This window comes from Toxorhynchites rutilus, chromosome 2 (genome assembly GCF_029784135.1).
Source record: "Toxorhynchites rutilus septentrionalis strain SRP chromosome 2, ASM2978413v1, whole genome shotgun sequence".
NCBI classification, from domain to species: Eukaryota; Metazoa; Arthropoda; class Insecta; order Diptera; family Culicidae; genus Toxorhynchites; species Toxorhynchites rutilus.
Window position 1 is genome coordinate 56,108,550 of NC_073745.1, and position 23,791 is coordinate 56,132,340.

Sequence of the window (23,791 nt, forward strand, 5' to 3'; positions counted from 1 at the left end):
TGAATCTAAAGTTCAAATTCGAACCTGCATACATAAATTCTGGAATATAACATTCCGAAATTGGGATTTGGGATTACGAATCTGAAACTGGAGAAACTGAATCTGAAGTCAGTAGTCCTGAACTTGGGATCTTGATTTTTGAATCTGTAATTTGTAATCAGAATCCAAAAGTACAATTTGATATGTCGATCATCTAAATCGGTCCAGTAGTGCAAAATTTATATTATTTTTGAAAAAAAAATTTTCGGAAAAAAAGGGGAAACAAAACTTTCTGGACCATCGGTTAATTTGAAAAATCCTAACTCAAAAACGAAAAAACTCCTCTGATTTCCGGATATGTTATATAAAAAAAATCAACTTTAAAGAAAAAATATTTAAAAATATAGTGCCCTTGGCCCCGAAACCATGTAAACTATAAAAAAGAACAAATAAAATCAACAATTTCTAAAACAAAATTCAATTTTCTCGCGTGTACTATTTTTCTTACATTAATAATATACTAGACAACTAGCTCATTGACTTCAATTCGATATGTGGATCATCTAAATCGGTCCAGTTGTTCAAAAGTTGATTTTTCGAACAACCCTAAAATGGAAATGGGCACTCTCATAAAAAAAATTGAACTCAGATACTAATAAAGATAAAAAAATAATCTGAATCTTAATTTTGAATCTGAATCTGGAATGTTCGATTTGGGTTAGAGAATGTAATGTTTAAAATTTGGAACTTATTATTCGGAATTAGAAATTGGATCCTCCAATTGAGCATTTGGATCTGGAATTTGAATATAGAATATAAGATTTTGTGTAGGGGGTCTCCGTAGCCACATTGGTTGCGCGTTCGCTTTGTAAGCGATCGATCGTGAGTTCAAAACTCAGGGCCCTCATTGACCATCTTTGTGTTGTTACAGAATAGCTACGTCCACGCAACAATCAACAGCGATGGAGATCGATCCACGGTCGAAATTAGATCGATTCATCCATACAACTGCTCTGCTCTGCAAAACACATCGGGCTGCTGTTCTATAAATAACTCAACAATGATCAATCAACTGTCTCCGCTGTCCGGTGGTCTAACTGGATAATGGAAGAACAGAAAGAATTCTCTTACGCCTAAATGGCTACTGTGTAAATGTGTACCATATGCAATGGTATAGAAGGAATACTGGCGAATGGCAACTGTGTAATGTAATGTGCTATAATTATAGATATGATAACCGTGTGACATGTACACGATTAAAATTCGGCTCTGTTACAGCTAAAATGCTAATGAGCCTAAAATAAATAAATGGGATAAAAAAATAGCATTTTGTGTATAATATATTGTTCATATAACATGAATCTAACGTCGGAATCTGATAGATACAGTGTGTAAATAGAATCCTAATTTGGAGTGTGTAATGTGGAGTCCCGAATTTATAATCTGAATCTTAAACCCGAATCCGAATTTAAACACAATTTTTTTCAATCTGGAGTCTGGAATTATGATTTTAGAATGATTGGATTCAACATATGAAATTTGAACTTTGGTATTCTGAATTTGAAAACAGGATCATTGGTAATGAATTTGAAATATGGTATTTGACAAAAGTATTTTTTGATCTAGATCTTGAATTCAGATTTTGAGATTTGGAAAACCGAAAATGGGATCTCCAATCCAATATTTGAATTTGAAATCAGTAATCTGAAATCTAAGAAATAAAATGTGGGATGTGGAATATGGAGTCTAGAATTTGCTTCCCTAGATTGGGGTCAAACTTTAGAATTTCAAATTTGGTATTCATAATCTGAAACTAAAACCTCTGAAAGTGAATCTGAAATTTAGAATTTGGAATCAGAAATTCGAAATCTGAATATGAATACAAAGCCGGAAAGTGGAATTTGGATTTTGAGATCTTGAATTTGAAATTTGAATTTTTAATCCGAATATGAAATCCGAAAACGAAATATGCTATCTATAAGCTTGTAATTTGCCATATGAATCAGCAGACAGAATAGGAATAGGAATAAAGGATGTGTCACATCAAATTGCATCACGGAAAAAACACTGTAGAAATTTAATTTTTAAGAGAGATAAGATAAGAGATAAGAGTGTATAGATCACGATGGCCATGCTTCACTGTCAATTTATCGTAAATTTGGAAAAATGTCGTCGAACGAAAAAGAGCGTCGTGAATTAATCCTGCGCACTCATTTCGAGAATCCGGAGTTGTCACATCGGGACATCGGTAAGATGCTGGGAATCGTCCAATCCACGGTCAGCAGAGTACTAAAACGATACTTCGAGAACCTAACCATCGACCGGAAGGTGAAGAACGGCAAAAAGGATGCTCCGTCAGTGAAAAAGATCACAAGCGCGTAGTTAAGCAGTTTAGACGTGATCCGAGAAGTTCGGTCCGGGATGTCGCCAATAAGATGAATTTGTCAAGTTCATTCGTCCAGCGGACCAAGCAACGGGAGGGCTTGCAAAACTGCAAAAAGGCAAAACATGGTGGGGAAGACGCGAGCCCGGAAGCTGTACACCGAAATGCTGACGAAGCCGCATTGCCTGGTAATGGACGATGAAACCTACGTCAAAGCGGACTTTCGTCAGCTGCCGGGCTTGATGTTCTTCTCCGCAGAGGACAAATTCAGCGTTCCGGAGGAGATTCGCAAGCAGAAACTATCCAAGTTTGCCAAAAAGTACATGGTGTGGCAAGCGATCTGCTCTTGCGGAAAGCGGAGCGCCCCCTTCGTGATGACCGGCACGGTAAACGGGCAGGTTTACCTTAAGGAGTGCCTACAGAAGCGCTTACTACCACTATTGAAGCAGCACGAGGGCCGACCATCTTCTGGCCGGATCTCGCTTCGTGCCACTATTCAAAGGACGTGTTGGAGTGGTACGAAGCCAACGGGGTCACCTTAGTGCCAAAGGAAATGAACCCGCCCAACGCGCCGGAGCTTCGCTAAAGAAATATTGGGCGATTATGAAGCAGGCCCTCCGGAAGAACCCAAAAGTTGTCAAATCGGAGGCGGACTTCAAGAGAAAATGGATTTCTGTTCAATAAAAACTACAACCTGACGTTGTACAGAACCTTATGGACGGGGTAAAGAGGAAGGTGCGAGCATACGGGCTTGGGCTCGAAGTATGAATAAAAAGAAAATGCCAAAAGTTGTTTAATAGTTTTTATTTTACTGTCTAAAACTTTCAAAAGGATCGGTCTACTGGGCGAATTTCTACAGCGTTTTTTCCGTGATACACCCTTTAGGAATAGGAATAGGAATAGGAATAGGAATAGGAATAGGAATAGGAATAGGAATAGGAATAGGAATAGGAATAGGAATAGGAATAGGAATAGGAATAGGAATAGGAATAGGAATAGGAAGCTGACTGGAACCAAAAGCAAAAAAGTTGAGGGTCTGTCCGTTTATACTGCTGAAAAGCATAATATCACTTCTATTAACATGATTTTTTCATCATTTAACGGACATTCGTGATGAGTTCCGACCTTGGTTGAATAAAATTATTCCTCTTACGAGCAATAAACTTCTACGTTGCATTACAAACCTGTCCATATTACACCACTTTATTTTTCCAAAAACGCTTTAATTTAATTATTACGCCAAACTTAAAATAAATTCAAACTTAAAATAATTTTATACGCTTGATATTGCTGAAATAGACATATTCTACATTGTTTTAATCTGTAAACAATTGACCACTTCTCTTATAAATATTTTTCAAATTAAACCCATTGAAGGAAAAGACTAACAAATGGTAGGATTTAGTGAATGTATAGGATTGAAATCCTAATTTAAATAATCGTAAAGAACAGTCTCAGTATATTTTATATTTTGTCAACGATTCTCCCGTATTTGTCTTGATTGTTATCTTTGTAGGAATCTCATCATGTCTTGTTAATTATTCATTCCAATAGTGGCACACACTCAAGTCAAAAAATGACATCAATAGCCCTACCGATTAAACACAAATCAGCGACAACATCAACAAAAAACAACACATCATCATCTCTATAGCTCATCGTATTTAATCATATCAATCATTACTTCAACTCTCGTTGCCCTCACATACGCTCGTAATGAAACGCATTCACTACGCTTTGCCCCATTTAATCCTCGTGTCTGGCCCCAATGCCTAAGCCTAATTGCGGGATGCAGAAAAAGCGAACCCAATCAACCGAGAGTCTCCGCGAGATATTGGGATTTGAATAACACCGCACAAAAACCATGATGCGATCGAGCATTTAATCGTTCCTGCGCTGCAGCTGACTTTCAACAGTATTGACGTTTTCATCCGCGCGCTGACGTTATCCGTTTTTCTGACCCTCCACGGGTCAGCAATCTTTCAATTACCGATGACAGACAGTTACGGAGAGCGATAGATTACAATCTATCACCCGGGCGGGGGGAAGCGTTTTGAATTGAAATTGATTGAACCCGATTTTCGGAATCTGGTCCAGTATTTGCTAATAATATTTATCTGCACTCTCGCATCTCTCTTTTTTTTTCTCCGTGCAGATCGTTGGCATCAAGCAGTACTTCGTCCGGCCATCGAATCCGCTGCAGGGCCGCGAGCAGCACCAGCAGAACGCACTGCTCGCGCTGAACTCGAGCAACAGCGCCAGCCAGAACAACATCAGCTCCAGCAACACCTCGCTCGACCAGTCCGTCGGGACGACCTGTTCGTCCTCGTTGTCCACGTCGGCGGTAAATACCACCTCGTCGGCATCGCTGTCTTCCACGTCCCCAAATGCTGCGACCACGGACAGTGCCCTCAGCCAGGAGATCCCCGCCATCGAATCGCTGGTCCAGTCCAACGGTCGGCCGCTGGAGGAAGTGATCGAACAGGTGAGTTCCCTTTTTTTTTTTCTATTGGGTACCATAAGAAATTGTGCCCATTCAGCTAGCCCAGCTCTACAACAACTCTCAAAGGCTGGTTTACGAATGCACCGAAACGGCACATTAATCTGCGCAAGTGATCTCGATGGAATTGGCTGCCCGGCAAACCACGAATAGGCGTTTCAGGTTTTCCTCAAACACAATTTGTGGTCTCCAATGGTGGTTTGGTTGCGAATGACAAATTCACCGGTGCAGATATGGACGCGGATTAATATCAACAATTTAACGATAATCGTGTGCTGACCATTTGGGGGCGCAATCGGACACATTTTATGCGTCGTATGTTTGCAAAATGCCCGGCGTGAGTGTTTCCGATGCAATTATCTGCCGCCATCGGGTCAGTGTAACATTTGACACACTTCATTCGCAACGGAAAAAGTGTCTGATAATGTATTAATTTATTCTTTCAATCAGGCAGTAATCAATCATTATCATGTGGATGTTAAATTTTATTGGCTTTGACATTTAGAAATCTTTTACCAAAAGTCTAAAAGTTCTAAAATCGTTGTGTTGAAGTATCATATTGAATTTAGAATCCATATCCGTATCACACATCGAAAAACAGAAAATGTTATCCTCCCGCTGAAAAATATGAAATTGAATCTTCACACTGAAATATGAACTCTTTATAATGAGAACATGAATATGAAATCTGGAACCTGGAAATTGGCAATCTGAAAAAGTATCTAGGAACGTTGATCTACAACAAACATAGAATATGGAATCTGATATATGTTAGCATACATCCTTAATCTCAAATTTGAGTGTCTTTCAGAAATGATAGGATCTAGAAATTGAGTTATGGAATCTGAATCCCGATTCGGACTCGGCGTATGAAATATGGATGCAGAATTTGGAATAACTTAATTTACTTTTGGTATTCGAAACCTTCACTCACGGTTATGTACATCAGAAATTTTAATTACGCAGAAAAAAAATCGATTCCAGAATCTAGATCGAAATCTAAAATTAGGGTAAGTGATTTGAAATCCATTATTTGAAATCTGAAAAGAGGCCATAGAAAGGTGGATTTAGAATCATGAATTTGAACATGGAATATGGAGTTTGGTATTCTAAATCTAGAATCGAGTCTTTCGATACATATCATATCAGGAATCTGAAATCACGATTTTACTTGTAGAATTGGACATTGCAAATCGGTTTGTTAAATGAATATGGAACTTGAAGTAGAAATAGGTGAATTTGAATCAGGTATCTACAAAACTAATTTTTAGCACATATTTTTGCATCCCCATTTATTGCATTACATTCTGAGCCTAAAAATAACAGAAAATGCGCTACTCCCCACACTCGTTGTTGTGACCGTTCTCAATTCAGCAGCATCAGCAACGAAAGCGATCAATACCAGCAGATACAGCAGCAACAATCCATCAAACAGCATGAACAGAAACTCAAAACCATCTGTCGGAATGATCTTCAACAGGAAATTGTGATACGGAAGGAAACTCAAAGAGTGACGTCTTAACACCTTGGATAATCAGTTGGAACTGAACATTTATTTATAGACAATAAACTATACAGACTACAACTACAGAACATTTATAGCTATGTTCAGTAATTGTACCAACACAAATTGCATTGTGCATTGTGTAGCAGAACACTGGTATATCATTTGTATAACATATATGCTAGTAATATAAGAGCAGTATGAGCAAGTGAACCAAGAAACACATAGCAAAAAAGCACGCATTAAAGCTTTTCGCATTCTTTGCCACATACACGGCCCAGACCAAGAAAGTATGGATTTACGTTTATGCCCTCCTTTTTATTCTCAGAAAACACTTTCCAACTTCATTTTATAATGAGGTGTAATATTATCACGCATTTATGCAACAGCACCAGAGACGTAAAAAAGAGAGAGAGATGTCCGCTCGCATACATATAAAAATTTTGCAGCTTAAGACACATATGCTTTTATTTGCTCATTTCATCCTTAAATACACGAAAAAGCATTCTTACGAACGAAGATGAAATGTTTTCTGCCAAAATCTAGATTGGGTGTAGAATTCTCAATCTAGGTCAAGTTATGTCCAACCGAAACTTGAATTATGTCCAACCGAAACTTATATTAATATCTGTGATCCTGTTTACTGATTCTTAGTAACAGATTTCCGGTACCTAATTCCACATACCAGACAAAGTTTCCAAATTCAGATTTCTCATTTATGTTTCTTTTTACTTTGATCACTGATTTTAGATTTATATTCCAAATCTTTTGGAATCTGAAGCTCGAATTGAAATCGAACCCTGGAAAATGTGATTTGGTGGGAGAATAGGAGAATTCGGATCCGCAGAAGAAACTTGATTCCAGAATCTGTAATCAGTATGTGTTCAGTGTTATAAAATTGGAATCTAAATGTACAATATGTCTATCTATATAGAACCATTCCATGCCAAACCGATATAGTGGTTCTCATATTTTCGTCAAAAGTGGTAATTTTGTTCCATTTGGTCCCTATTATAAATAGGAAATATATAATGAGAATAGGATTCGTGTCCGTTTTTCCCTTTTTAAAATTTTATCAATTTAATGATTTTTTTAAAATCCATCATTTTTTGATTTTGTTCTTTGGCGTAGGACTACCTCTAACCGGAGTATGTGAGGGGGGTAAAATGAAAACATAAACACAGAACATGCAAGAAAAAATGAAAGATTCCGAATACTTATAACTCGAACATTTCTTACTATATCGGAAATATGTTTGCATCAATTGATAGGGAATATTTCTACGCATTTATCGCAATTAATAAAATGTTATTTTTCCTGAGATAAACAATTGAATAACTGTATAATGTTAAGTGTTATCTAAACGCCCTAACTACCTCGTTTTAAGTGGCCCAATTCACGGTTTCCCCAACACAGCCATCATAACCAAGCAGCCTTGAGAAATCGGCATTGCAAATACTTCATGTATGGAAATTTTTGTTCCGACTGAAATGTGTTTCCCCAACACAAACTTCAAATCCATGGAGCGTGGGGAAATTTGTTCTAGAATATAAAAAGTATAAGTTGAAGTTGTTAATTCATGCAAGTATTTTACTTTCCTCATCCGCATGTTTTTTTGCACTCCGAAATGTGTTTTCCTAACACGGATTACAAAAACGGGTACGAACACAGCGCTTTGGCTCGGTTATTCAAGATTGCATTGAAGGATATGTCTTCATATCTTCTGCTCACTGAGTGCCTGATCAAATCAAGCAAATTCGCGGTTCGAGAAGTAGGTGCACTTGAGAGATGCAAGCTTTAGAGGGAAATGTAAAATAAAATAATCGTTTGATAATTCTTCCGTTCACATATTTTGTCCTAGGCATCATACCAAACGTGAAAAGAAACTTTACTTGAAACGAAGAACATGATTTATCACAATGCATGAATTGACCTTACATGGCATTTATTCAAGCTCTTCACTCACAAAGCAAATAAATTAAATTCGATTGAATTCGGAAATTGTTTAATTCAATCAAAAATTTAATCAATACAAACGAATGATTGCTTGCGGTTATATCATAGCTACTCACTCATGAGCTACCCACTCATTTTTTTCATAATTTTGATTTCAATTGTATAAAATTAATAGTTCTAAAATATTGGGTAGATGTGCTATTTATTGAACATTCTAATTATATAAAAATATTTCATTGTTTTCATTTTTTCAGTTTCTCACATAATTTACATTAATTTGTTGAAATTGAAAAAAAAATAATCTTGTTTTTTGAAAACTTATTTTGAAATTTTGAAAAATATTTTCGATGTTTCAATTTTTTTTAAATTTTCCATTCCGTTCCTTCCCAAATGTTCCTAATTATTTCATTATTTCATTCTTTTCTACTTCTTTAACCTCCCTATACCCGCGCATACGATCTGATAGACCGCGAATCCATAAGGTGGCTGAATTAAATGACTATAATACTGAATAATGTTAAAGAAAAAAATATTTTCTGGAGTTTTCTCATTCTATTATACATTTTTCTTCAAATAAATACCAATAACGGTTTAAAATACACAATAGCAATATTACAGAGACACGTACAGTCTGTGAGTATATATATACAGCCATTACATGCCAAACCGATATAGTGGTTCTTAGATTTTCGTGTAAAGTGGAAATTTTGTTCTTTGTCCATTTAAAAAAAAACACTTTAAAAAAATCATAACTTTTGAACTACTGAGCCGATTTAGATTATCGACATATCAAATTAAAGCCAATTATCTGATCTTTTTTGAAAAAAATACCAGAGTTGCACTATATTTGAGTTTTAGTTATTAATATTATTGATTGTATTAGTTTTTTATAGTTTCCATGGTCTCGATACCAAAATTTAAATTTTGTGCAACTCTGGTATTTTTTTCAAAAAAATTTAAGCTATATAAGCCAATTTAATTTTATATGTCGATCTTTTCAATCGGCTCAGTATTTCAAAAGTTTTGAATTTAAAAAAAAAAGTCATTTTTGGAAAAAGTGGAAAAATTTAATTTTTCTGACACCCTAAAATGGGATTGATCCTTTTGTAATGTTTCTTTTAATTAATTTAATTTTATCAACTTTTTAAATTTTTCCAGTAAATTTTTTTTTCTATTTTTATGCTATTGTTTGTTTAATTTGAATATTTTTTTTTGAATTCAAATTTGAATTCGAATTTTTTAAAACCTTTTTTATAAATAATATTCTCAAATGTTATTCATATATTATATTTTTAATATTCTCAATATTCATATTTAAAAAATATTAAAACGTTTTGAAAACGTTTTAGCTATTCATATATTTCAATTTCAGCTTAATTTTTTGAAATTTTGTATTTTTTAAATATTTTGATTTTTTCTTTTTTTCCTTTTTTTGTTTTTTTTTCAAATCTTCAAAATAGCTTTTCACATTGAATGTTTTTATCATTTCAATATTCTCTAGATTTTGTGATTTTAGATTTCGGAACCAATTCCAAACTCTTAATCAATTGTCATGCAGTTTCCTAGAATTTGTATTTCAAAACGAAACTTTGGAGCCATTTCCTAAACCGAGTTCTGGTCTAAGAGACGGACATCGGTCAACAATATCGATGAAGATCACGGCGGTAGCATCACTCTTGCTATGATGTTGTGGACGACGTGTCATCTTAGAAACGGAAACTGGCGACCGTTGGTTTCGCAAAGGACTACGTTTTAACGGCAATGGAAGATTTTTCAAAATAGGTTAATAACGGAAAAAAAAATTTTTTCTTAGATTTTACCTGGTAGTAGACATTCGAAGGGTAGTTCAATATTTTTGTTAGAAATTACACTTGAATACCATTCATTTGTTGGAGAACATTCATAAAAGTGGGTATATTCGACAAAATTGACAAAAAAGCCGATTTTTATATCTACCCCAGAAAAAATGCGGATCTATTTTTTTTTTCGTTAACGAATAAATATAGATGGTTTGAATACAATCGAAGTTTTTGTTCAGTCTACCTACCATTGGAGTTGGTGTATATTCTTAAAACAGATTGAATGAATTTAATTACATCAGTCGCGATGTTGCAAGAAGGTGAAGGTAGTAATGGGTTCAACAAGATTCTCAGCCTTGTTTCCTCAATTAAACAAAAAATTCAACCGCGTAAAGGTTGAAGGATGGGAGGTAGTATTTGGTGTGTGTAACCCTGATCTCAATGTAGTGTAGAACCAAAGGGTATATTATTTCAACTGAGTCGCATAATCGGGCAACGTACAGAAACCACAACGACAGTGTAATTAAGGGCGTGGTTGATTTTTGACAAAAAGAGAACCCAACGTCGAGGATACCTTCCAGAAAGTGAAAGCTGAAGTGTCGTCGGTGGTCCTCGTGGAGTGGTTGAGAAATCGAGAACTCTTTTGGACGCTTTTTTTTTTGAACCGGTTTCTCTCGAAGTTATCCCACAGACAGCAAAGTACAGTGTTTATTATCACATCAATGCGCGATCCGATTCGATGATAATCCCTGGTGGTCGCTGAAGCGCGCCGCATAAATTGTGCCGCATCGGACAGATGAATACGACGGCCAATTACCTCCTTCTTCGTGCAGCAGTAGTAGTACAGGCACACTATCGAAACAATCAACAACTTCAAATAAAAATTATTGACGTCGTCGGGGGCATGGGACACACGGCGGTGGCCTCCACCTGTCTTACTAGAGAGCTCAGGTGCCGAGCGCCAAACTGTCATATCAAAGACAAAACCTTTGAATTAATTTGAATTTATTGCCGATACAAATTATGTGGCATTATGAATCGGGGTAAAGCGAGAACGTATATTTTCAGGCACGATTTACTATTTGCGAGTGGGACAGATTGGACGCAACAGCATTAAGCGCAATCATAAGAGGAAAATTACCCGGAGCAATCGAAAGCTATTTTCTGTTTGTGTGCTTAACTCACTTAACCATAATCACGATTGACGGCGGGTCGGAACGGATTGTGATTCAGTGGCTTTTTTCCACTCAGCCGTCGCTCGTTTTGTTCACTCTTCCGATCCATTGAGAGACCCGACATTGAGGTAGTTCCCCCTATTAATAAACGCTGGGTGATTTGTTACCCCTTTTGCGATCGATGGAAAAATATTGACTATCCATAACGGAGCAAACAGGTGTCCTTCAGGTGTTGGGAAACTCAGCAGCGCAGATCGGTTTAGGAGATTTCCTATCGTATATGTTTGAAAATAACCATAAGTTAAAATCAAGTCTCTGAAAGTTCCTGTAACGTTTCCATATGTTGTAAGGATTTCCATTCCTATAAAAACTTTTCCATTCGGTAATGAAGACGATGCTACAAATTATACGCGATTTTAAATTTTCAGAGGAAATGGATAACGAAATGTATGATGTTGGTTGGGCACTTTTTTCGTCAATGTTATGCGCCATTGATGGTAAACATTAGAATACATTGGATAAGCTTCAAACAAAACTATCATGATACTATAGAAAAACTATAGTATCATGATGAAATTCGATAATCTAATCGACGGTTTATGTTAACAATATATTTCACTTTCATCAGCTTTAAATAATCTTAAAAATGCATGTTACACAGCAAGTTGAAATTATTGTAGCATTTTAGAATCACTACAATACAACATCATTGGCACTGGCATTCTGTCATTAAGGTGAAGGTGGATGCTAGCCACAATGGCGCTCATTTCTTTGATCTCCCTCCCTCACCCCTCGCCCGAAAATCAATAATTTTGCAAAATAGTGTGAAGAAAATGATCGTTTTCGCACACATCCCATCAAGTAATATCAACCAAACTCTAATCGATTACTCACAAGACATTAAATTTTCATCTGCTGTCGCACTGTATAGTGAAAAACGTCGGAAAACTCGAGCTAGTGCTCTGAAAGTTAAATTTTCATTTTTCAATTTTCGGCAATGGTTTTGTTTGTATTGGTGAAAGCATCATTATTTTCTCGACACCGATGTCAAACAACATCATCGAAACAGCTATAAAAAGCACTCAATAAAATGTTATTCCTGAGTCAGAGCGTTTCATATCTTGAAAATCTATAGAATAAAATTGTGTTCGTATAAATACATTTTTTATTTTTACGTTTAATGGGTCTATAATGTAAGTTTTAGCAACTTTAACATTGGGTAAGAAAATTGTATTGCAGAGCTCGAGACACAGCCACGGCTGCCTATGCTTTCAAAAACAGTAAACGGAAAAGTATTACATTCAATCAAAATGCCTCGGCCAACGAAGAGAAGGGTTAAGGCTCTCCAACGTGAATATGTGAAAACAATACGATCAACGAAGGAAAATATTAGGGAATTATCAACATCGAGTTACTATGCGGAAGAACTTGTTAATACCAAAAGAGCCCCAATTCGCATGTGTTATAAATTTGCTCATGTTACGCTCACGTATAATCAGAATTTTACTTCATATGCAAATGCACCTTCTACAGGGAAACTTCGATATAACGTACCCTCTTTGTAATGTACATTTTACCTCGATATAACGTACACATTTTCAAAGTGCAAAGGAATAATTTTTTGTATATTGTTTTTTCTGAAAGACCAATAAATTATCTGTATTTTGATACTATAACATGTTTTGTACCTTTAACCAATCCGGAAATACAACTGGTTTTGTGATTCCGGATTCTAAATGAATCAATTTTTAATCAACAGTACGAAGGGAAACATCATGAGAAAGGCTGTCTTCGTCTTCTAGTTGAATTTATTCGTTAACATTACCCAAACAGCAACACAATAATGTAATATAAGCTACGTTTCTGAGTTCTTTATTATGCTTCGATACAACGTACAATTTTCAAAGTGAAATGTACGTTATATCGAAGTTACCCTGTATATATATTTATATTTGCAATTGTTCATCGGAACATATCGTTCATACATTTTACTTTAGTATTGAATTGTTATTTTTTTTGCAAATGTATTCAAAAACTCGTGTCAATGAAGCGCCACACAGTTTGATAAGTGAATTGATCTGTTTACGTCTGCTGTGCTTTTATTTCGCAAACACTATTACCCCATTTTCACACGTGGTTTTACCTATACTACTACAATGCACAATGGCCGAGAAGATGTATTTAAGAGGAAATTAGCATTTAGAGATCGACAGTTATTCTCTAGACAAAAACTGTCTTCGAAAAAGTTGTTACATACGATAGAGCGCTCATTTCTATGTTATCAAAAATAGGGTGACCAAAATTGTCGATGAAATAAAAAATCTAACTTTCTTATCTTTATAGATAGAGGTAAATATAGTTCGACAATATTGTAGTTGCAGTTATTTGAGATATTTGAGATTTTTGTAGAACTAAGTTTTTTTCTATCTCTTGAAATAACCGATATAGCGCTTTTTTTCTAAGTTACGTTAGGGTCACCATGAAAAAAAAATGTTTTTATGCTCTAACTTTTAGATTTCAAATTCTACATACAAACTGTCTTCGGAAGACTTTTAGAGCTTACTAATACAAACGCAAAATGTCGCAAAATATTGGAATTGATGAGCTCTAAAAGTCATACGAAGACGGTTTTGATGTAGATTTTGAAATATAAAAGTGAAAGCTAAAATATCCGTTTTTTCATGGTCACCCTAATGCAACTTAGAAAAAAAGCGCTAAATCGATTATATTAAAAGATAGAAAAAAGCTTTGTTCTACAAGGTTGATTAAAATAACTGGGGCTACAACATTGTCGAACTATGTTTATCTCTATCTATAAAGATAAGAAAGTTAGATTTTTTATTTCATCGACAATTTTGGTCACCCTATTTTTGATAACATAAAAATGGGCGCTCTATCGTATGTAACAACTTTGTCGAAGACAGTTTTTGTCTAAAGAACAAATATCTCCCACAAAGTTGTTTTTGGCGCTTTCTATCTAAGTTGCATTAGGGTAACCATGAAAAAACGTTTTTTTTTGCTTTAACTTTTATATTTCAAAATCTACATCAAAACTGTCTTCGTACGACTTTTATATCTTATCAGTACCAACGTATCTTAATCCTACTCAAAGTTATTGATTTTTTTTTTATCCAAAAACTCATGATTTCAATTTCATTTTACTAAAACACGAAAAATAACATAGTTTTGGAAATCACATATTGTATAGAGTAAAATCGGTTCTTTCAAATTCCGTTCACAAACAAACCCAGAAAGAATGACAAACAAATGAAAAGAGCATGTTTTTTGGGAAGAAATATCAATAACTTCGGGTGAAGTTGAGATATTGACAAGTTCTGCTTCGCAAAATGTTAGTATTAGTAAGTTTTAAAAGTCTTCCGAAGACAGTTTATATGTAGAATTTGAAATAAAAAAGTTAAAGCAAAAAAACAGTTTTTTCATGGTGACCCTAACGCAACTTAGAAAAAATGCGCTATATCGGTTATTTCAAGAGATAGAAAAAACTTTGTTCTACAAAGATGTCTCAAATAACTGGGACTACAACATAGTCGAACTATATTTACCTCTATCTATAAAGATAAGAAAGTTAGATTTTTTATTTCATCGACAATTTCGGTCACCCTATTTTTGATAACATAGAAATGAGCGCTCTATCGTATGTAACAACTTTGTCGAAAACAATTTTTGTCTAGAGAATAACTTTCGAGCTCTAAATGCTAATTTCCACTTCAATGCATCTCCTGAACCATTGTGCAATGGCTTCCTTCCACCTTCACCTTAAATCCATCTTCTATCTATATCCATAAAAATGGATTTCTGTCTGTTCGTCTGTCTGTCTGATTCTTGTGGACTCGGAAACTACTGAACCGATCGACATGAAAATTGGTATGTAGGGGTTTTTGAGGTCGGGGAAGGTTTTTAGGATAGTTCGACACCCCTCCCCTCTCTCTAAGGGGAGAGGGGTGGGGCTGCCATAGAAATGAAACACAAATTTCTGCATTACTCGAGAATTATTCAAGCAACTGAAACTAAATTTAGCATGTGAAGGTTTTAGGGGGCAATAAATGGCTCCTCCCCCCTCTCTTAGGGGGGGGGGGCTGCCATACAAATTTAGCATGCATTTCTGCATAATTCAAGAACTAATCAGGTAAACGGAATCAAATTTTGCATGTGGAGGTTTTAAGGGGCAAGAAACATTTCTAAGGTGGTTCAACACTCTTCTCACCTTTCTAAGAGGCGCTGCCATAGAAATGAAACACAAATTTCTGCATAACTCGAGAACTAATCAAGCAGATGGAACCAAATTTAGCATATGGAGGTTTTAGGGAGCAATACTTTTTTTTTGTGGTTTGACACTCCTTCCTCTGCCTAAAGAAGAGGGGGGGGGGGGGAGAGCGCTGAAAAACTCGAGAACTAATCAAACAAATGGAATCAAACTTAGCATATAGAGGTTTTAGGGATCGATAAACGATTCTCTGGTAGTTCGACACTCATCCTCCCTCTCTGAACAGGGGGCTCCCATACAAATGAAACATAAATTTCAGCATAACTCGAGAACTAATCAAGCAAATGGAGCCATATTTGGCATGTGGAGGTTTTAGGGGACACGAAACGTTTCTAAAGGGTGTGTCACATCAAATTGCATCACGGAAAAAACGCTGTAGAAATTTAATTTTTAGGAATTATATTTTCAGCTTTCGCTTATAATCAGATAAGAGTGTATAGATCACGTTGGCCATGCTTCACTGTCAATTCTTCGTAAATTTGGAAAAATGTCGTCGAACGAAAAAGAGCGTCGTGAATTAATCCTGCGCACTCATTTCGAGAATCTGGAGTTGTCACATCGGGACATCGGTAAGATGCTGGGAATCGTCCAATCCACGGTCAGCAGAGTACTAAAACGATACTTCGAGAATCTAACCATCCATCATTCTTTGTGTGGACACCGACTGGACAACATCGTTGCTGGACGGGCTGGACGGCGAGGGATCGAGTGCCTTTCTCAAGGCAAGAGGGCGGAGGTGGTAGCGCTGGAGTAAAGTAGAGTAGAGTTTTCAAAGGGCCTTTCTCAAGGCTAGAGACGAATGAACTGCAAAAGTTTAAAGTCTCTATAATACAATACCTTCCTTCCTTCTAACCATCGACCGGAAGGTGAAGAACGGCAAAAATGGATGCTCCGTCAGTGAAAAAGATCGCAAGCGCGTAGTTAAGCAGTTTAGACGTGATCCGAGAAGTTCGGTCCGGGATGTCGCCAATAAGATGAATTTGTCAAGTTCATTCGTCCAGCGGACCAAGCAACGGGAGGGCCTGCAAAACTGCAAAAAGGCAAAACATGGTGGGGAAGACGCGAGCCCGGAAGCTGTACACCGAAATGCTGACGAAGCCGCATTGCTTGGTAATGGACGACGAAACCTACGTCAAAGCGGACTTTCGTCAGCTGCCGGGCCTGTTGTTCTTCTCCGCAGAGGACAAATTCAGCGTTCCGGAGGAGATTCGCAAGCAGAAACTATCCAAGTTTGCCAAAAAGTACATGGTGTGGCAAGCGATCTGCTCTTGCGGAAAGCGGAGCGCCCCCTTCGTGATGACCGGCACGGTAAACGGGCAGGTTTACCTTAAGGAGTGCCTACAGAAGCGCTTACTACCACTATTGAAGCAGCACGAGGGCCCGACCATCTTCTGGCCGGATCTCGCTTCGTGCCACTATTCAAAGGACGTGCCACTATTCAAAGGACCTTCGTGCCAAAGGAAATGAACCCGCCCAACGCGCCGGAGCTTCGCCCAATAGAGAAATATTGGGCGATTATGAAGCAGGCCCTCCGGAAGAACCCAAAAGTTGTCAAATCGGAGGCGGATTTCAAAAGAAAATGGATTTCTGTTCAAAAAAAACTACAACCTGACGTTGTACAGAACCTTATGTACGGGGTAAAGAGGAAGGTGCGAGCATACGGGCTTGGGCTCGAAGTATGAATAAAAAGAAAATGCCAAAAGTTGTTTAATAGTTTTTATTTTACTGTCTAAAATTTTCAAAAGGATCGGTCTACTGGGCGAATTTCTACAGCGTTTTTTCCGTGATGCAATTTGATGTGACACACCCTTTATGGTAGTTCGACACACCTACCCCCTTTCCAAGGGCATGGGAGCTGCCATACAAATAAAACACAAACTTCTTCATAACTCGAGAACTAATCAAGCAAATGGAGCCAAATTTGGGATGTGAGGGTTTTTGGGTACGGTGAATGTTTCTATGATATTTCTATGATATATGGAAAATAGAGGGGATTCCATAAAAATAATGCACATATTTCAACCAAAAATGACAATTGAAAAATTTCGGAAAACGAAAAGGAAAATGGGAAAATTCGAAAAAATCAATTCGCATGTGTTCTACAATTACGATTTTAACGTGATAAACTGCACTCCTATATCGCAACAACAACATCATCGTTCAACGATTCGATAACACTGAAGAAATTCGCAGGTACAGCGTACGTCGTACTTAAAAAAGTTGGACTCTACGCACTTCGCGCTCGGAATGGAAAAACTCGTGTCACGCTATGAAAAATACATCGAACGTTACGACGATTATGTAGAAAAATAAAAAATAAAACGTAGATTGCTCGGAAACTACTGATCGACATGAAGGGCATGGATAGATGTGTAGAGTATCCATACAAAAGAAACAGAAGATTCTGCATTACTCGGGAATTAATCAAGCAAACGAAACGAAATTTGGCGGTTTTAGGGGGCAATAAATGTTTCTATGGTGGTTACCGCCCTCTCTAAAGGAGGGCTGCCATACACATGATACACAAATTTTTGTATAACTCGAAAACTAATCAAGTAAATGGGAACATATTTTGACATGTGAAGGTTTCAGGGGGCACGCAACGTTTCTATGGTGAATAGACATTCCTCCTCCCTCTCTAAGGGGGGCCTGCCATACCAATGAAACATTGATCTCTGCATAACTCAAGAACTAATCAAGCAAACAGAACCAAATTTGGCGTGTGGAGGTTTTAGGAGGCATGAAACGTTTCTAAGGTGGTTTGACACTCCTCCTCCTCTCTAAAGGAAAGGGGGGGGGGGTCTGAATAACTCGAGAATCAAGCAAATCGAGCCAAATTTGGCATGTGGAGGTTTTAGGGGGCAATAAATCTTTCTATGGTGGTTTGACACTCCTCCCCTCCTTAAGGTGGGGGGGCTGCATTACTCGAGAATCAATCAAGCAAACGGTAATTCAAAAGGGTAGATTAGAAAATCAATCGATGAACAGTTCTGCGATTGGGCCAATGAACGTGCGCTTGGTAAGAAAACGTGGATGTGATAACGAAAAATATTTTTTTTGGCGGGACGAAGCTTGCCGAATCAGCTAGTGCCTAATATTTTTTCAAAATGCTCAATCTGCTGAAACACATAACAACACGAATAATCGTAATATCTGAATAATCTGTTAATGAAACCTTTTTTGAAATTCCTCGATAACATTCACTCAGCATTCAGAATTTTTGCGTAAACAACTTCGTAATGATTTGAATGTTGAAGATAACCATGAAATTTCGGAGACGATAAATTGCTAGCATTTATTGCATGAAAACTAGAGCGTTGAAAGGATTTGGAAACGATCTAGCAGCTGTTTCCGAACGATTATACGCCATGGAATAAATGCATACATGAGGAATGGGAATGGTTTCAGTACCCGCCAGGCGATACTTTATATTTTCTTCTGGTCGAAAAATTGAGAATAGTATTTCCAGGGCAGTGCTGTATTTTTCTCATATTCCTAGTTAATGAGGATTATGTACAACGCAGTTCGCAGAAGAATTGATGTCTTCATTAGTGCCAATCTTCAAAGAACCGCGGTTGGTTGGCCGATTAATCCATCGTGGAATATATATATATATTAAAAAACCACACATATAACCATTTTCGATACATGCCTCATTAAAGAGCACTTAATTAATTTGTTTTTGCTTTCGTGAGTGCATTTTTCACAACTTTGTTTTTCCTACCGAGCTCTCTTACTCTCACAGTCTTCAATCCGCCGTTATCTGCGATTTTGCTGTTGGGGGATTTCAATTCCGAAAAAAGAGAAATTAACCCTAAAGGAAGAAATCCCAAAAGCATAGAGGCTTAACTAATTACGACCGGAGCGGGCATTGGGGTTATGCGTTCTCTAGAAAAATCATTACGCTGCAGCGTTGTGAAAGTGAGGCGAGGGGAGGATTAATTTGGAACACGATGTGGGGAGGGAGGGAAAATCAACCACTTTACCTTTATTTTTTACGCGTTGTTTACGAACGATGCAGTGCGATCCATTTGGTAATTAACCATCTTAGCTTTTGGCGGCGGCGGCTAGCGAAAAACGCAAAAAAATCGCCATTTGCTGTGCTGCCGTGGAATGCATGCAAGTGAGTTCAAGTATTTTACGGCGCACGCGAGGTAAAAGCGTTTTTATTACACGTGGGTTAGCAAAAAACTCAAATGACACTTGTCGGATTGAGACAAGTGGATGGTGACGTTTTTTTTTTTGATCATCTAATGGTTTCAATTGAAAAGGGGTATACACGCTGATGCGTCAAAATTTCTGGCGCCTCACTGAATGACACATCGGAAGATTTTTCTGTGTCATTGCATCCTAGATTTTGATGGTGTTTTTTGATAGTTCAATAGTACACAGTTGACACGAGCGTTGTCAGCGGTCGTAAATTTGTTTAAATTGTGATCATAAATTATTCGGCAAAACATCCATCGTTTCTAATGTGTGACTTTATTACTTTGGATACTATCCTTCCCTAGCACAAGTTTCATTTCATTTGTATACACCTGGCGAGTCGAAAAAATATATGATCATTTTGTCGAAATCAACTTAATGCAAGTCAATTAAGATGCTTCTTCTGGAAATTCCCTCCATTGTAAGGTGACCAGTAACACGATTCAATGTGTTCGTGTTCCGGATGTATTCTAACAATGTTTCTTAAAGAACGGAACAACGAATAAAGGTTGAACTCGAAAAAAATCGTTATTATGAAGTTGTTGAGCTATCATTTCGAAACATGGAATTTATTAAACCAAAAATGGACACACGATTCGTGTCTGCTTTCTCACCACAACAAACAAGACCTACATCTCGTTTCACCTTGTGAAAGAGATCCATTCATCACGCGGTCGAACTTGCGTTGCATTGGGTGAAATGTATGTCGTGTGTGTCCATCCGATGTTCGTTTATAGAGCAATTCCAAATCAAATCGACAAATGACAAAACATGAGTATTTTTGGTTCGAATGAAAGTTTGTATTCCGTTTTGGTTGAAGGAAATGTGAGTTTTCCACAGCAATGGGGTTTTTTTTACTCAAGCGTAACTTTTGAAAAGGGCGTATCGATTTTAGTAGGAGAAATCTTTGATAATTTATATTTTAAAAACTATGAGTACTCTTAAGTAAAAAGTAAAAAGGGTCCAAGATGGTAAAACTATTTTTGACGAACTTTTTGGAACATCGAATTTTTATGAATTTTCGAAACTTCGAATTTTTGTATGTTAACAATCATTTTTAGCCACAAATTATGATTCCTGATATGATTAAAAACGAAAAAGCTCATGATAAATCTCCTTCTAAATGCAGCCATTCTCGAGATATTTTGAAACATATTTCTAATTTATTGTCTTTTTTATAGTATATAATATGTTTGTCGTGTTATACCGTCATGTTCATGAAATTTTATGAATTTGCTTATAATTTCCAACAACTTTTCCAAATACTTCATCATAGTAAAAATATATGTTCAGGAGTTACGTTGAAAATCATTTGAACACATGTGGGTTAATATAAAACGTAGCGATATTAAAAAAAAAATTTTTTTTCTTAATACAAACTTTTAACATGTTGTACATGTTGCGCCAACAGAACACAACATTTATAAAAGGAAAAAATATAATTCTCTATAATTTGGTCAAATAATTCCTATATTTATCGGAGTTTAAAAGATACTAATGATAAAACTAGAATTTTTAGCACTTATTTTTTATCAACATTTATTTTTATCAACTAACAATTTTGTTGTATATAATTTAATTTTTTCATTATTTTCTTATATTTCTATACACATTATGATAACTTGCTGCATTGTCGTTAGAGTACAACTTTGCTGCTAGTTCATTCTCGGATACAGGTATAAAAGAATGATACTTTTGGGTACCTGGAATTTGTTTGGTGTTATCATACATGCTACTCAACTCTTCCACACCCTGATCATATTCTTCTTATGACATATATGAAAATGACAATTTTGTAAGATAGTCTTCTTTTCGCTTGCTAGCCCAGTCAAATAACGTTTTTGCACTCGTAATCGGATGTTCATGCTGCCAAACTAGCTCTTGTTGCCTTCCGGTTCAATGTACCACCAATTGCATCACAAGGTCCTTTGCCGTGTGATGTTGCAAAAAAATGCCATTCAGCGTCAATGTCGTATTTCGATTTGAACTGACATAAACTCGCAAAATTTTTCCTATTTTTATACTAGGATGCAACACCATCCGACATGAATTTTATTCTTTTTACCTGCATTTGTTGTTTCAATAATGTTACCAATTTAGAAGTAAATACTTGCACAGCTATTGTGTCATGACTTAAAACTCCAGATATAACTACAAAGCTTAAATTTGCCAGAGAACCTTTTTCAACAACGAATGGATGGATTGTTGCTTGATCATTGTTCCAGTGATGACTTTGAACTTCATCTTGAAGCACAAATGAATAATTTCGGAAAAATCGCAAATCACAACAACCTCATTTTCTTGCAAATTAGCTTTTATATTGTTAGGAAATGTGGACTGTTGTGTTTTAATGTAATCATGAGTAAGTAATTTTTCTATTTTTTCGCAAAAATACGATACAAATTCTTCCACCGGTTTTACAAGAGTTTCTATGTCGCATCGATCAGTAGAAATCCATTGTACATAAGTGATTTCAATTAAATTGCGTTCCTGAAGCTCATCTAGAAACCAGTTTCCAAACTCGTCCATTGCTGGGCATTTTTTACATTCACATATGTTACATAATATTTTTTCCATATAATCTTTGCATTCAATGCTAAAGGATTTACATTTTCATGGAATGTACAAACACAAACGTTCTGATTTCCTGAACTACTCAGCAATTTGCAATGCTTCGGACGCATTGATGCAAAAGAGTTAAATCCAATTTTGCAATTTGGATTAAGTTCCTTAAATCTGTTGAAAGTTTCCCTTAATGATGTTATTAATAACCTTTTTTGGACGTGTTGACGCTTCCCATCTTTGGCTACAGAAACATAGTCTCTTTCTCCAGGTAATGATCGATTGATATCGTCGTCATTATAAAATTCCGAAACATGATTTTTAACATCTTCACTTAAACTTGGTCCATGTTTGCTATGTGGTGTCGACAATACACCTTTTTCATTTGCCAGTTTTTTGGCTTGAATTGCCATATATTTATTAACGCCAAATTCTTCTCCCATTTTTTGCACGGACCAAGACTTAGGCAAAACTGTTTAAATTCTAACTTTTTCTGATCTTGTTGTCTCCGTGTGGTCAAATTTCTCTTTGAGCTGATTGATAATCTCATCAAACTCTTTTGCCTTTTGCTTAAAGTTCGACTCTTCGTCTTCGTGAAAAGGAAAATAGATTTCTTTTAATACCTTTAGAAATTTCTTTGAATTTTTGTTCGGGGTAACTAGCCTGTCCAAGTCTTTTCGTCATTATTGGTGAAACGTTAATACCGGCGATTCCCTTGTTGAATAGCTCAATGTTGTACGCTCGGGAATACTCTGGTATATTGCTGTTTTGGGAATCTTTGCGAAGATGCTGAGACGACTCAAACTAATGATGGTACTTCTACTAAAGTATTTCCTACTGCTGTAGTGATCTGCTCCTCAGTATTACACTGCTTTGGTTTGGAAGAGTATACGGATAAACGGCATGATCCGCAAATTTTTAAAGATGTATCTAAAAGGATATTGCATCCCATTGACTTAAGTTTCTCAATCATTGACACGGTTAAGAAACGTTTTTCAGATGAACATTTCTTACCGTTTTTCGGAAACGGTCTACAACATGAAAAAAAAAATTTGTAGTCCATTGTGGTATACTGTTATTCACTCCATAAGGAAGATTGTTCGACTGATGAACGATGTTTGAATATGGGTAACTTTATATACATTATAGAGGTACCTTAAAGATATATACCTATACAGAGGTAGCTTAGTGATACCTGACTTTACATATAATCTAGGCATAACGTAAACAAGTTAATTATATTTGTACCCATAACGTCCGTATGTGCTCCCATGGCCGAGTGGTTAGCGTCAAACCTAACATGCCGGGGGTTTGGGTTCGATTCCCGTTCTGGTCAGGGAAATTTTTCTTCAAAGAAATTTCCTCTGACTTGCATTGTGGTGACGCGTATTCTAGAGCTTGCCACTCAGAATGCATTCAAGGCGTGTTATTTGGCATAGAAA

General features: G+C 36.5%; 1 protein-coding gene across 7 annotated transcripts in view; it reads left to right on the forward strand.

Moving 5' to 3' along the window:
• LOC129770102 (RNA-binding protein fusilli) overlaps positions 1–23,791 on the forward strand; it is a 261,350-nt gene that overhangs the window by 135,512 nt on the left and 102,047 nt on the right. For all 7 annotated transcript variants that reach the window (XM_055772732.1, XM_055772736.1, XM_055772738.1 and 4 more), the window contains exon 3: positions 4,518–4,847. In XM_055772732.1, the coding sequence (XP_055628707.1) occupies positions 4,518–4,847 (330 nt within the window). The remainder of the gene's footprint in view (positions 1–4,517; positions 4,848–23,791) is intronic.